A 15,286-nucleotide genomic window follows, 5' to 3' on the forward strand; every position below is an offset into this window, starting at 1 on the left:
AATTTGTAAAGAGCTGCTTATTAGTGGGGGAATATGTTTTTCGAGCAGCGCTAGCCTAGCAGCGAGATCTCTCACCAAAACGGAATCATGTGATTTTGGCGTCTCACAACAGCCATTCAGATAGTTGAGATAAGGCGTCGTCTTTCAATCCCACTTAATGATATCTCCAATATAAATCATACATAGCTTATTTACCATGGCTACCGGCCAGAACGAAGTGGTGCAAGTTTCTATTCCGCTCCCGCGGTCCTTGGATACTCGCATTTTCATCCGCTTGGCAACTCAGGCCAAAGCACTTGTGCTATCTCTCACCACCGCATCTCAAGAAGAGCTTGGTGCTCCCAGACCGATGGGATCATTTGTCTACGCACTGCCCGACGTAAGTCCCGAATCTCTGTGGCTCTGCATTTCTATTTTATGGCTGGCGATTGTTGACTCCAAGGACAGAGATTCAATCCTCAGCAGGCAATCGCCACAACACTCTTCTCCGCCGAGTCATCTCTTGAGTTTACTACACGGGTTGCCAAATTAGTTGCCCGAAAGACCCAGCTCCCCGTATATGTCACGAATTCCATCAGCCTAGAGAGCACAGGCATGGGCGGCACAGTCGAGGAGGAAATGGAAGCCTTCAAGGGCGTGGCCGAAGCTATCATAAGCAACCTCCCCAAGACGGCGTCGCCCAGTTAACCACAATTTCTAAAGGGATGAATAGATATTTATAAATAATTCAAGGTGGCAATCCGGCAGAGCAAAGATTTGTAATGCAGCGCCAATGTGCTTGCGCATCTGTACAGGATGGAAAGCATGCTCGGTCCATCACCAGAGAGAACTCCAATTTACAGCGAGGTCTTACCCTATAATATCCAGTCTTTTGCTAGAGGTTCAATTAAGAGAGATTCCAGAAAAACTTAGAAGCTAGGGACCAGCGCACATGGACGAGCTTCAAGGCTACAGCACATCATTTCGGCCTTGTTTATGAGTTATGAGAGAGCAGGCACTTGAGTCTAATCTGCAGCGGCCTTGAAGAATCACAACGTTGATCTACAAAGGGCAGCTCTTTGATTGACTCTGGCTCATGTACGCATGTACATGCTACATGAAGCTTCATTATCCATTTGATCCCAGCGCTTGCTCCAGCAGCATACCTCATAACAGAGCGAACATTAAGCGTTGTGCAATTGATTGGATTCATTAATTCAATGCATGGAATTTGCGGTGTGCACATCGAGTTCGTTGAGTCCTCCATACGGCTGTTACAGGCACCTCAGTCTCACGTTTCGCGTGCTTGATTCGTCTGACTCTCCGCATGTTAAAGGCACACACAAAGCAGCACCAGTCTCTCACCAATTTTCGGTGGCTGAACCGCACGTCAAAATACTACTTGCACGGGGTGATACAGTAAGAACAAGAATACCACTTGTAGCTCCTCGCCATATGCATTGTCGCAGTTGATAGTCAGCTGATTTGTCCCAGCATTATTTCCGTACTGTAGACGAATTTTTCCTACGTCTCCGTTTTTTTCGCCATTGCCAGTCCGCGTCACGGGTTATCGTTATCGCACCCCGCTAACAGAAATTTGGCCGCCAGAATGAGGTGGGCTTGCTCCCCGCCAAACCAGACCACCTGAGGGCGCACAAGGTTTGGCGCATCGTCTCGCTCTCGACATCGCCGAGATCCTGCTGCGTTTGCGTGCTGCAAACAATCGAGCTTCGGCTACTCCTGAGCGCCTGGCTCTGCGACCCCCAGACCCGCCTCTGGTAAGAATCCCCGCGGCTGCGCTGTTGCCAACCTCGCCTTCACCTCCAGTCCGACTCAAGGGCCAATTGTGCCGGTTCCCTGCTCCCGTACGCCCTGTCGCCGCTTTGCTACACTGTACATGTGCCGGTTGCTGGCTTCGAGTATGCTGACCTCTCGCTGAATGTCTCTCTAGCCACCGCTTCATGTCCTAGAACATCTCGACTAGGAAACGCCCCCTTTCGCGCATCGCATTGCTCCTCTCGCGCAGCAACAGCTGCCAATACTCTGTCCATCATGTCGTGGCAACCGGCCCCGGAGTCGTTGAGCCAGCTTGCGGCATGTCTCAAAGACTCCCTCAGCGGCTTCGACAAGACTGCCCAGAAGCAGGCTGAGCAGGTCAGTTGAGATCTAGAAGAAACTCGTTTGTTTGTGTCACGGGATTCGATACTGACTGGGGTGTTGGGGGATTCAGATGCTTCAACAAGCTAAAGCCTCGCCTGACATTAACAACTATCTAGCATACATTCTCTCCAGCCCCCAGGTCCCCGAGGGCCTGCAGTGCAGCGAGCAAGACTATCATCTCGTTCGATCAGCCGCTGGTATCATGCTGAAGAACAATGTCAAGACAGAATGGAAGACGATCCCTGAGTCCAGCCTACAGCTCATCAAGCTCGCCGTCCCCATGTGCTTGCAGGATAAGAATTCGCAGATTCGAAACTTTGCCGGAAACATTGCCACTGAGATGATTAGAAAGGGCGGCTTGCTGGCGTGGCCAGAGCTGCTTCCTCAGCTTCTCGACTTGATTTCCAACGAAAATGGCCAATCTTCCAACGAAGCTCAAGAGGGTGCAATGTCTGCCATGTCCAAAATCTGTGAAGACAACTTCAAACTTCTTACCAAGGAGATCAACGGCCAACGGCCGCTGAACTATGTCCTTCCTAAGCTGATTGCTGCAACCAAGAACCCCCTTCCCAAGGTTCGCGCCGGAGCGCTGACCGCAATCAACGTCTTCACACCGAGATCATCACAGGCCATGATGAACAGTGTCGATGACCTGCTCCAGCACCTCTTTATCTTGTCAGGAGATGAGAACACCGATGTCCGCCGGCAAGTGTGTCGAGCCTTTGTTCACCTGGTTGAGACCCGGCCCGACAAGCTACAGCCTCATATTACCGGACTGGTAGACTACATTATCAACCAGCAGAAGAGCGACGATGAAGACCTAGCCTGCGAAGCTGCGGAATTTTGGCTGGCCGTCGGTGAACACGATGAACTCTGGGGCTCCCTGCAGCCGTACCTCAACAAAATTATCCCCGTCTTACTTCAGTGCATGGTATACAGCGGGGAGGATATCGCTCTTCTCGGTGGTCTTTCAGATGACGAAGATGAAGAAGATCGGGAGGAAGACATCCGGCCGGCATTCGCCAAGAAAGCTTCAGCAAGAAATGCAAACGGCGAGGGAAACCCTTCAGCCGACCCTAACCAGAATGGCGGCGGTGCCTACGAGAAGCTTGCGCGCATGGATGAGGGGGTGGAGGAAGGCGAGGTTGACGATTTTGACGATGGGGATGATGCGAATCCCGACGAGAAATGGACTGTCAGAAAGTGCTCAGCAGCGGCACTGGACGTCTTCGCCCGCGACTTTGGCGGGCCTGTGTTCGAAGCTATTTTCCCATACCTCTCCCAAAATCTCAAGCACGATGAGTGGCCCTACCGAGAGGCCGCCGTCCTGGCTCTTGGTGCTGTAGCCGACGGCTGCATGGATACCGTTACTCCTCACCTCCCTGAGCTGGTACCGTATTTGATTTCTCTGCTTGAAGATCAGGAGCCGGTTGTCAGACAAATCACCTGCTGGGCTCTAGGACGGTACTCATCTTGGGCGGCTAATCTCTCTGAACAGTCTCAACGAGAGCAGTTTTTCCTGCCAATGATGGATGGTATCCTGCGCAAGATGCTGGATAAGAACAAGAAGGTCCAGGAGGCAGGTGCCTCGGCATTCGCGAACCTGGAGGAGAAGGCCGGCAAGAGGCTGGAGCCGTACTGCGGCCCCATTGTCCAGCAGTTTGTTCTGTGCTTTGGCAAATACAAGGATCGCAACATGTATATCCTTTACGACTGTGTTCAGACGCTGGCCGAGCGTCTGGGCCCCGTCATTGCCAAACCTGAATTGGTAAACCAGCTGATGCCAGCGCTGATTGAGAGATACAATGTTGTCTCTGACCAGTCTCGCGAACTCTTCCCGCTCTTGGAGTGTCTTTCCTATGTTGCATTAGCTCTTGGCCAATCTTTTACTCCCTATGCGCCCACAATCTTCCTACGATGCATCAACATCATCCATACGAACCTTGAACAGGGCATCAACGCGAATACTAGCGATGCTGTGGATCAGCCCGATAAAGATTTCCTCATCACAAGCCTTGACCTCCTGAGCGCCATTATCCAAGCGCTCGAAGACGAAAAGTCAATTGAACTGGTCAAGAGCTCACCGCATCCCTTCTTTGAGCTCCTCAGCTTCTGCATGGAGGACCCCACGGACGAGGTGCGACAATCTGCCTACGCTTTACTCGGCGACTGCGCCAAATATGTTTTCCCGGAGCTTCAGCAATACGTCTCCACCATTATCCCCATATTGTTGAGGCAATTGGACATGGATAGTATACTTGACGAGGAAATCGAAAGCGGGTTTGGCATCGTCAACAATGCCTGTTGGTCAGCCGGCGAGATTGCCATGCAACACCTCAAGGGCATGCAGCCTTGGCTACCAGAGCTCCTTCAGCGCTTCGTAGAGATCATGACCAATCCCGGTGTGCCCAAGGGCCTTACCGAGAATGCTGCCATTGCCCTGGGACGTCTTGGCCTAGGCAACGCAGAGCAGTTGGCGCCCGCACTACCAAAGTTTGCGGAGGAATTCTTGGTTGCGATGCAGGAGGTTGATCCAACAGAGGAAAAGGCAACAGCATTTAAGGGTTTCACCTTGATTGTTGGACAGAACCCCCAGGCCCTGGAAAAGGTTTTGTTGAACTTTTTTGTTGCAATCGCGCGATACCAAGACATGAACTTGCGGAATCCCATCAAGCAAGAGCTACACGACGTGTTCCGAAATGTAAGAACAATCCCGGGGCTCATCTATATCCCCCTTTTGTGATTCATTCCTTTGAACATGCTGTGATACTAATCCTCTCAATGCAGGTTCTGAACGTCTACAAGCAAATCATCCCACAGTTTGACAACTTTATTGCCCAGCTGCAACCCCAAGACCAGCAGGCGTTGAAGACTCTCTATTCGATATAAGAGCAGTGACCAGTCTGCGTATTGTGGTTGCAATGAGAACAGAAAACGAGCAACAACTGAGCTGGAGAAGGAATTTGAAAAGTTAACGCTGGATGCAGAGGAGAAGAGATGATCTCTTAAAGCGATTTTCTAACGGAACTAACTTGATACGCAGAGGTCGCTTGTGTTGCTGAGGCCCAGTGAGGAGAATATAATATTGTTTGAAACTCATAGCGATACTTTTACTGCCCAGCAGCTCCATAGGAAAGGGCTACGCACGGTTGGATTGGCTGAATGACGATTGGAGCTTGCGGAAATATGGAGGGCGCAATTAGCAAAAGAAGAAGAAGAAAACCAGAAATAACAAAGCGCGTGCTCTGGAGTACCGCAAGCGGATGAGATACCTTTTTTTTTTGGAACGATGTGATGAATGGAAAAGAAGAATACTAAAAGAAGAGATAAAAAACCAAAGCATGGAGGAAAATACGGGAAACACAGGTGTCTTGAGCTTTTTAGGAGGGCTTTTCTTGGGGGCTCCAAGCCCATATTCACCTTTTATAGATAGATTTTTTTTTGTTATACTTTACTCCCTTTTTTATCTCCCTCTTTTTATTTTCACCCTCAACCATATTCTGCATATATACAGAGTGGTGGGGGGAGAACTGAAAAATATGCCGTGCTGCGTTGCCTTTTGCGTTTGCCGGCGGTCCATAGTAGTAGTTAGTAGTTAGAACCAAAATACAGAAAGGTGGCTTTTATTTAAGTCAATGATGTGAGAGATGGGGATGGTGTTATTGCATGTATACTTGAGCGAGTTGTCATGTTGGAAGTATTGTTGCAAGAATGCATTCTCATTTCTGTATCATATCTGGAGTAGACAACTATAGTTGTAGAATAGGGAGAACATGAGTATATCAAGTAGCAAGACACTTTGTGTTCTAAGAGAAGAAGAGAATTCCTAGCTCCAAAACTGTCTTGGGGGTTTACGAGCCGATGGATAGACTTCAATACCAGCCTACCATCAGAACGAACGATGAAGTGACTTTTGTCTTTCGAGAATGTGCGAAACTGCGCAGCTGTCGGCTTGTATCTGCACGAGACTCTAATATCTACCTAGATCTCTTCATTAGAAAACCCAAGTGCTAATATCTCAGCTCCCCAAGGAAAAAAGACACGAAATTTCGTACAGATTCCCCATGTTCGAAAGACCGGTTTCAAACGCCCGAAGAAAGGCAGGGAAGCAGGATAAAGATATTTGTCTTGGATGAGGGTGTTTGTACCAAGACTTTCCGTTTGGCTATTATGCCATTTTGAATCGTTTGGCTATTATGCCATTTTGTATCGTTTGGCTATTATGCCATTTTGAATCAATTGTGTCATCTCTAATAACTGCTTCTTAGAGAGACAGACATCCTTCAGCAAATTTTTTTCAACGTGGAGATTATCGTGTTTAAAAAAAAAAAAAAAAAAAAAAAGGTAGAAAGCATATCCAAACATGTTGCCTTCAAAATTCGCCAATATTTCTTCCTTCCTATTTTTTCTACAAAAAGAGGACTCTATTCTCAATCAGATAATGTCAAGTGAAGCAGTAATTACCCATATCATCAACATGTTACATTCATTCGACGTCTCCTTCATCCTCTTTCATGTTTATATGTTGAGCAGCGAATAAGTCATGCTCTCTTTCCTCCCCCCCCCCCCCGGCGAGCTATGTGTCTTTTTACAACAAGAATTACACTAGTGAGTTAGAGCAAGATATCAAGACGTATAAACGTAAAAAGAGACCGTCTGAAAAGGGAATATTGGTGGTCATATGGGCATTCACACATAAAGTTTCATCGGTTTCCCCTCCTCGTCAAAACCAGTCAATATCAACAGAGAAATCTACATACGTATAGACACTCGAATAACAACAGTAGCGATTAATAATGTTAGTTAAAGGTTAATCAGGCACAGAACTTTCTACCTTTCCAATCTCTCCACAGCATTAACAAAGCTTAATACAAAATATTCACTTTCACTAACCCACTTCGCAATCATCACCAAGAAAGTAAGCGAAACAACCATAGCAACAAACAATATCAACAGTGTTATTACTCACGCACGCATCTAGCAAACAGATTACAATCAGAATAAAGCCCAGTTTGTACAGTGTCCGCAGCATCCGGCAGAGCAAACATTGACTGCGCCCATACAAAAAGGGCTATCATATCTGTTTCCTCGCATAAGTCACTAGGCACCTAGCCAACATCCACACGTACAACATACACACCAAAGAAAGAATATGCTGAATATAGGCAGAAAAAGATCAAGCCATTTTCTATAAACTATCACATGTCTCGCATATTCACTCTCCCTAGTCCATGAAATGGAGAAGAAACCTTACCCGCGCCCCTCATTCTGTCAGCAAAATTCCAAATCTTTCTCACCTTCTCCTTACTGACCCAGATAAGCACCTCCAGAAAGAGAAAATGGACAGCGTAAGAAGAGAGAGAAACTATGAGGGAAAGGGGAGGATCAGGAGAAAGGGGGATTCAAGGTTTGAGTTGAGTTGAGTTGCCGTCAAGTGGAGCTGCTGGTGCTTACGCAGCTCTTTTGTCGTGGAAGGAGGAAAGAAAAAAAAATGATACTGCGCGCTCATCGCCAAATCTAAAGTTCCGAGCCAACCGCAGCATCCGCTCTTTTACTAACGTTTACTGTCTCAAAAGAGCAAGAAAAAGAAAAGAAAAGAAACCTTGGTCTGTGAGCATGGGTAAGCAAACGTGCAAGGATGATATGATGCATGCCCCTTGCCCGGTATTGCGCTTTTGTGTGTGTGTGTTTGTTTATTTATTTTTTTTATTTTTTAAAACGTCTTCTTACCACTTCAAGAGAGGCTCCTTAAGCATTGAGTCAGAATAAACTTCTCTGTCTCTAATTAGATAATAAACAGCACTGCTAGGTACGGCATGACCTGTTACCGTAGAGTTCCATTCATATCACAAACATGGCTACAGGCAGCATATCCATGCCCTCTTCCTTGTCGTATAACTGCGCCTCGCTTCCCAGCTGTAATCCAAAGCGGATGCTTTACTCCAGCCCAGTCCAAACAAACGTCACTGATCGAAAATCAGCTGGGTAGTCATCCGCCGGGGAAGAAGCCGCTGTGTGCTAGTAAATTGTAATTACAAGTACTGCTACCAATGCTCCGTGAGTAAGCGACAAAGAATGCGTACAACGGGGGGCGTTAGAGTAAAATCCGGGCGTGCTCCATACGAGAGTACGTAGTCGCAATAGTGACACTGTATCTCTAATGGACTGACTGCCGAACGCATCGATAGACTCACATCACTGCCGGTGGCCTGTCCTCGCCGCTGCATGCCCCAATGGCCCATGCACTGCGCATGTACAGTAATACAGGTGACGGCCCTCTGGGTGCATAACGTGGTGAGATGGCATGGCAGCGGCGGTTGGGTAGATGCAGAAACGCCCCCAGTTAGAGTGCAAGCGCCTATTCGCTGCGCCATTGCCAGATGCCGATGCTATTCTTAGCTCGTGGAGAGACAGCCACATGTGCATGATGCAAGCTGAAAGAAGACAGGCGCTGGCATCCTATCGTTGACTTGGACGGGAATCTGTCGCTTCAGGGCGTTGACGGAGAGCGCGGCTGGCTGCCTGGATTTTGGCCAGCAGCGAGATAATACTGTACGACCTGGCTGGTTCTCGTTAGCAAAATGCACAACCAGTATCCACGTACAAGTAGTCTCGGATCACACGACTAACAACCCCCGACGGGAGCCACGGCCAAGGGGGAGAAATCGGAAGCCCTAAACTCTTACCGTGTCCCACACGTACAAGCCCGTGAATGCTCTGAGACGTAGCGGCTGGAGCTCAAATCGCCATTCAACGTATTACAGTATAAAGTGTGTTGAAACAGCGTCCATCTGCCTGACGTCGCCCTGTCAGCAGCGCTTGTTCAGTATGTTTCAGAAGGGCAGGACATGAGTATTGCCTAATCAGGCAGTCACAAGGTGACCTTGCCAGGGATCGGGATCAACCAGAGCAGAGGATTATGTGATATTGGTAGATAGTAAGACTAGCCGTAACATCGAGATTGTGGTCGCCATGGGTATTTTCCACACAGAGAAAGAGGGACGCAACCGACCCTCGTCATCCCGCAAATCAGGGAGCTCAAGCTGCTGAGTCTGGCCAGACGGGCCCACCGGGAAATAGACGATGATATACTATCAATATGGAAAGCTGTCGTGACCCATTTGCATCTCAAGGGTTCAGATTTCGGATTACTCTTACATCTGCACCTTTTAGCGGGTAGGTTTTGCGGGCAAATCTTTCTGCATTCAACATACCTGTACATTTCGCCTATCCCATCATGCATTAGCGACGACTAGCACTCATATCGCGTGTACTATAGAGAAAACTTGGATGATCAAGCCCCTTGGGTATCCGCTCAGACGCACTAAAATCGAGAGAGCTCTAGATCTCGCTCTTTCTAACCGCGCGAATAGTGGGTGCGCTCCGCGCAAATCAGTCCTCGCTGGTCGAAACTCTCTTCGCCCCATATCGTCAACGGCATTGGATGTCAATGTGATCCATTGCGAGCACTCTGAACTTGGATATGCCTTCTGTACCCGATCAGACAGGCTGCGTCACGGGGCACTCCGTACGTGCACAGGTCCATGCCTGGCAGTATGCCCTAGTTTGATAGCAGAGCGCTCCGTGCGCTGAACGAAGCAAATCGTTGGAATCAACATTTGTTGCTCGCAGCAACTGCTAAGACGCTGCTGATTTGCTCGGCTTAATTGGCTAGCTCGACTCTTAAGTATTGAGATAGCCTACGCATCCGATCGCTAACCATTAGCCTAGGTGGCCGGCGACCCTAAATCAAAATGGCGGGCTCTATTGTCTTGCCGGTGGTCGGAAAAATGATGAGCTTCGGTAGCCTATTCGTCAGCAGGTGAATATAAGCCGACCAATACAAGCCATTCCCTACCTACTACCTATGTACTTGCGCAGTACTGCTTGTAGTAGGTAGGTATTTGCGATATGTCTCCACACAATGTTTTCAGAGCCATGATGGTGGCATTGCGATAACAAGCCCCAGGGATATCCATGCCGATGACGATGCTAGCGTTGCCTAGACCGAGGACATGTTCAGGAATCTAGCCCATATAGTCAATCGGGGTGCATAAGCGATTTCTATAGACTCTGAGCAGCTTGTCCGCTAGCCTTCAGATGGGCCAACAAACGAGGGAATGTTCCTGTCTAGATTTTCATCATATAGTACTTGTTTGCGTAGCCGCCACCAAAGCCATTTCCACGTTTGACGCTGAAAGTAAGTTCGCGGGTGTGGATATCAGGCTCAGAACTTCATATAGGCCTCTTCGCCTCGGAGTCTGTACACCGTCCGTCCCTAGCTCTGCTCGTCGTGTAAGGGATAGCATGTAATAAGGGATAGCATCGTCGGCCCAACAGCTCCCTAACATGTCTCGCCTTCCCTCAATGAGTAGTAGTAGCGGTAGCGGCAGTGCTTGTCACATCACCAGATCCAAACGAAAAGAAGCAAAAGAAAAGAAAGGTATGAGTACTTGACGGCCCCATCCCCGTAGTACCACACCATCGCTGCGTTAGTACCGCGTTAGGGTTATTCTATATTTAGGTACACCACCGAAGGTTTTGTCGAAGCTCGCCGCTCGGCCACTCATACGCCGCAGCAGCAACAGAACGTGCAGGACGAGGAGAGAGGCGGAGGCAAGGGAGGATGGTCCAATTTGCTCGCCTGGAGAGGCCTTTCGTCATTCTATACAAGCGCATCGGGATTAAGAGTGGATGCTTCTTCCCCGCCTGAAGCTCCCGCAATACCAGGTTAGTATTTTGAGCTTTGCCATTTAGTAGGTACTACTTTTGTTCACGGCCCCTCGTCGCCCTTCTCTGTGGGTATGGCGATGATTAGCTGAGATTCCGCCAGGGGACGAAGAGCGGGCTGAGCTGCCTGCCCATTCTGGCCGCTTTGTCAACCAAACTTTGTGCCGATCACAGACGATCCTCAGGCTCGCCCGCCAGGAACAGACAACTCAGCCTGTCTTGCAGAGTGTAGTTCGCATTAATTCCACGGCAGGGCCACAGGGGCGGCAGGCGGCTCGTTCGGGGCTCTGTGCAGCATGTCAGACTATCGCTCCATCCGTGCTAGGCCACCCGGAGGCTTCAAAATGAACATGCTGAGGCTGTGGTCATACACAGTGTCTCTTGTGATGAGGGTTTGCTGCAACAACCGGGCCACACGACAGCGCCAGACATGAGCTATCGGACCGTCTGCAGCTGTGATCACCGGTTGCTTTGTGCCATTTGAGGGGTCCAGCTTCTCAGAAGTTCTCCCCCACCCCCCAGATTCCATTAGTGGTGTGTTGAAAGGGTGCGTGGGCGGACTTCCGTCATCTTGTAGGCGCATGCATGTCGGAGGAGCTGCATGCCTATGAAAAAGAGCAGCGATCGATTTTGTTGGCCACCAGTTACACACCCGCACCAGCCCTCCAGGCTCGTTGACTTTCGTAGAGGCAATGGCGCTATTGGTACTGCTATCCAGTAGTGATAATGGCAGTGGTGATGCCACCAGCAGTCAATAAGGCAAGAAGCATGGGAAAAGAGGATGCTGACGCGCTGACATTCCACGCTTGGGCGTCGCATCACACAGATCACTGTGCATGCGCATGTAGACCACCATGCACTCGATTCTTCAAGTCTGCAGGGTAGGATGAGAGGATGAGCCAACCAGCATCGGCAACCAGTAAGTGGTACACGGCCTCCTAGAAACCAAACTATCGAAAAACGTTGTGCGAGTATAGTTTTGCCGTCCCTTGTGGCTTGCGTGAGCTTCCTTTCTCACCGCTTCATGTGGTGCACCGTCGCCAAGCGAGCTGAGGCACCTCTTGATCTCTTGGTAGGATACCCCAAAATGGATCCAATACGTGTTGTCCCGCCAGTCGTGAGATAATGACCGCATCGCCCAAGCAATATAATGGGGGAGGGGAGACGGGATCTAGCTACGGCGGTCCAGAATCCCATGCCCTCGGCTATCGCCCAAGTACGTAATTACCCATCCTTGTCTTGTCATAGGGTACAGTACCACTGTCAGGCGGCAGCAGAACCTCAAATCTCAGCGTCGATTGTTCCTTTCTCTGAAAACGTTGTCGACTTCTTTTCGAGTACATGATATCCTTCTCGTGGGGGAAGAGACACGTAGGACAGCCGGAGCACAGGCGTACGTGCATTTCATGTGCGCTCTGCAGTCGTCGTAGCACTCTTGGTCGCTCCGGAGATCAATAACCTTGCTTGGGGAAAACTAGAAATGTCGCAAGGTCAGATCGACCATAAAGCGTAGAATTCAAGTACCGGTACCTGACTGCGTAGACGGCGAGTGGCGGACTCAAACTCGAAGGCATCTATCCCTAAGGTATCTATGCCCTCGATCCACACGGGTCATCATACTACTTGTAGGTGCTAGGCATAGAGATCTCTAGCGCACAGTAGCATCTGCATCAAGTCGCTGGTCCAGATGCGTCCGGATATCGGCTTAAGGAAGCAGCGAGAGTTTGTGACGCTGCAGCCATTTCTCCATCGTACCGATTTGTAAGTGGGCAGGCCAGGCATATGCAGAATGATATCTTTAGCAACAAGGCGACGGACACTCGCTCATTGGACACCACTTTGCCCGTTAGTGCACACGTGTCGCTGTAAAGGATGCCGAGATCGAGGCCAAATGCAAGTAGGTCTCGGTGGCGAGCTATGAAACGTTGCAGTGCTCCTCTTTTCTTTTGACTTTGAGCTACGGAGTAATACTGTCAGCCTTATTTTTGTGTTTCTTTCTTCTTTTCTTAGTGAATCTTTTTTTTTTCTTTTGTGTTATTGTTTTTTCTCCAGCTGTTATGTGTGCGATTGTGGCTTTGCCCTCGTTTGTCAGCTTTCTTTCGGCCCGCTTGTCTTGGCGACAGGAACATTGGAAGCTTTTGCTAGCCTCAGTTAGCAATCCTTCAGATTCTCAAAGTGAAGCGTGTGTTGCTGTTCCGCACTTACGGAATTTTACCTGTGCGACGATGCTACACTCAGCGAAAGACGAGAGATCAGCGCATAAGCTTCATTGAGTACCAAAAACCGACGTCATTTGAGACGCTCACAAGCCTCGGCATTGTAGAGCCTCGGCGCTTTCTGAGGTCTCAGTGGTCCTCTTTTTTCTAAAGGAGGTGGCCTGTCTCTAGTAGCGGTGTTTTCTTATGGCAGCATAAACCAGATTCAACCGCCTTCAACTAATAGCAGGATGTGTGCAAGAGTATTGGGCAGTGTGTTCTGTTGTGGCGTTTCATGCAGAGTGAAATAAGGCTGTGTAAGTCGCAGCAAGAACGGATGCACCACGGGCTTTTCCCCCTTTGTCACATCGCATAATGCCCCTTCTAGGCAGTGGTTAATTATGTCACCCAGCAGTTCGGGATTGTTTCCTATACCGCATAACACTTCGAGTGCTTGTACAACCTTGTCATGACGCACCTTCATACTCAAAGTGCATGCAAAGGTACCAGCTAGCCAGCCGTACCCTGTAGCCAAGTTCAATTTGCACTGCCTGACTGCTGTCTGACTCGTCGTATCGCCATCTCATCGGGCCTCATCTTCGATTTAGGACTAGACGGCGCAGTTCTCTGTCGATAATTCTCTTGTGAAGGGTGTAAGTCCGGAGTAGCATTTCGAGTGGAGATGACATTATGTGGGCCACCATGTGCTCCATATTGCAACCGCCAATGCCGTTGCTGTGCTTTGCATGAGCAAGCTCCCACTTGGAAGACAACCCAGCAGCAAACCAGCATTTGCTGCAAGAGCAGTATCGGGCCAAGCTCTATGCCTCACACGCCATGAAGCCAATCAAAGCGACAAATGCCTATAGCTGCGATTTTGTTCCTAAAAAAAGAAATCGGCTGATGCAGCTTCATGATTGGCCATTTCACCTAACCTGCAGAACTTGTCGATGAAGACAGTTCAGTGTTTGTACTTTGTAAATGCTCCACGATACGGCCGTTGATAGGTAGAGTAAAATTTGCTCGGATAACAGTTAAAATCTCACACTATAGTGCAGCGGCAGCAACACCAGTACTATTATTGAGAGGCTGCAGCTGCGATGATCCCTATTCATGGACGTAGCTATAGCCCGATAGGGTAGCAGCTTTCGAGCCTCCCCGAGTTGTCGTCGAGTCTTGCAGCACGGCCTTCAGCGTTCTGAGCAAATGCGTGGCTTGTGAGGACCCCGAGTCGGCCAGCCTAAAAAGGGGTGGCCGCAATTCTTAGCGTAGAAAGCGGATTGATGGAGCCCTAGAGGGCCATTTCGGGACACGAGGTTTGAGAATCTCCTTCGCAGCCCATGATAATCTCGCTATGAATTAGATCTATACCTGTTCCTGAGAATGGTGGCACCCTGGACTCTGCTCGGGGGGTTGAGCGGGCCCGTGAAGTGTGTTTCCGGGCCTAGAGGAGGCTTGGATCGCATAGTATTGAGCCTGAATGTAAATCGTCGTTTCGAAGCTGCCACCATGTGATTGGAAATCTTCTGGTAAGCCGCCATAGTAATAGGCAGTGCGGAGAGAAAATTTACCAGAAACGGAGGTAATGGTGATAATAATAGCAGTATTAAAGCTATCAGCAACATGTTTAATTGACGTTATTCTGAGTATGTTGTCTTTGTTGGCACTCCTACATTGCTTGGGACACTCACTCTGTTTGACAAGCTAAACCAAAATTATTCCTGTGTCTCTTGTCACCACAAGACGAGACTGTACTTGGCTTGTTGAAACAAACGAGACAATAGACGCCGTTAAGAGAGAGGTCGCTTCACAATGCTGCTTTGTAGACGAGTCACCGTTTATATCACGTGCCCTTTTCAGTGATAACTCTGTCCGCCTGGGTTGCTTCATGAGTAAGCAAGGCCAACAGGAAAATCCGTCGGAAGGCTGAGAAATGTATCGATAACCGCCTGTCTTCGGTGTCTGGACGTAGACTGACCATACGGGTTAGTGGATCTACGCTGTAGTGATTGGCGGCAATTGCCCCTCCATACTGAAAATGTTTCCAATGTTAAATTCCGCTTTGGAATGGGAAAACGCCAAGCCAAAGAAGGCACTGGGTATAATTGCCGTTGCTATAATTGCCGTTGGCTGCCTCCGTCTTGAACCCTTTCCCCCGAGCCTTTGACGTGATCTTTGCTTGACGGGGACAGCGGACGAAGACCCGAGCTTTGCAATCCTGG

General features: G+C 49.1%; 4 protein-coding genes across 4 annotated transcripts in view; 3 read left to right on the plus strand and 1 right to left on the minus strand.

Moving 5' to 3' along the window:
* Positions 1 to 196: 196 nt before the first annotated feature.
* Positions 197 to 687, plus strand: TGAM01_v207971 (hypothetical protein; the record flags this gene model as incomplete). The annotated part of the gene is made up of 2 exons (XM_018805703.1): positions 197 to 379; positions 448 to 687. 2 exons carry the CDS (start codon positions 197 to 199, stop codon positions 685 to 687), a joined length of 423 nt encoding a protein of 140 aa, XP_018661126.1.
* A 388-nt stretch (positions 688 to 1,075) lies between these two features.
* TGAM01_v207972 (hypothetical protein) lies at positions 1,076 to 1,195 on the plus strand (the record flags this gene model as incomplete). Its single annotated transcript, XM_024550217.1, has 1 exon — positions 1,076 to 1,195. One exon carries the CDS (start codon positions 1,076 to 1,078, stop codon positions 1,193 to 1,195), a length of 120 nt encoding a protein of 39 aa, XP_024405048.1.
* An 836-nt stretch (positions 1,196 to 2,031) lies between these two features.
* TGAM01_v207973 (hypothetical protein) lies at positions 2,032 to 5,028 on the plus strand (the record flags this gene model as incomplete). The annotated part of the gene is made up of 3 exons (XM_018805704.1): positions 2,032 to 2,133; positions 2,210 to 4,840; positions 4,927 to 5,028. 3 exons carry the CDS (start codon positions 2,032 to 2,034, stop codon positions 5,026 to 5,028), a joined length of 2,835 nt encoding a protein of 944 aa, XP_018661127.1.
* A 9,922-nt stretch (positions 5,029 to 14,950) lies between these two features.
* The window catches only part of TGAM01_v207974 (hypothetical protein), a gene marked incomplete at both ends in the record, with an annotated part of 1,228 nt that continues 892 nt past the window's right edge, over positions 14,951 to 15,286 (minus strand). Inside the window, one exon of the mRNA XM_024550218.1 lies at positions 14,951 to 15,037. Coding sequence (XP_024405049.1) covers positions 14,951 to 15,037 — 87 coding nt within the window. The remainder of the gene's footprint in view (positions 15,038 to 15,286) is intronic.

Source organism: Trichoderma gamsii (genome assembly GCF_001481775.2).
Source record: "Trichoderma gamsii strain T6085 chromosome Unknown Scaffold_31.2, whole genome shotgun sequence".
Classification (NCBI taxonomy): domain Eukaryota; kingdom Fungi; phylum Ascomycota; class Sordariomycetes; order Hypocreales; family Hypocreaceae; genus Trichoderma; species Trichoderma gamsii.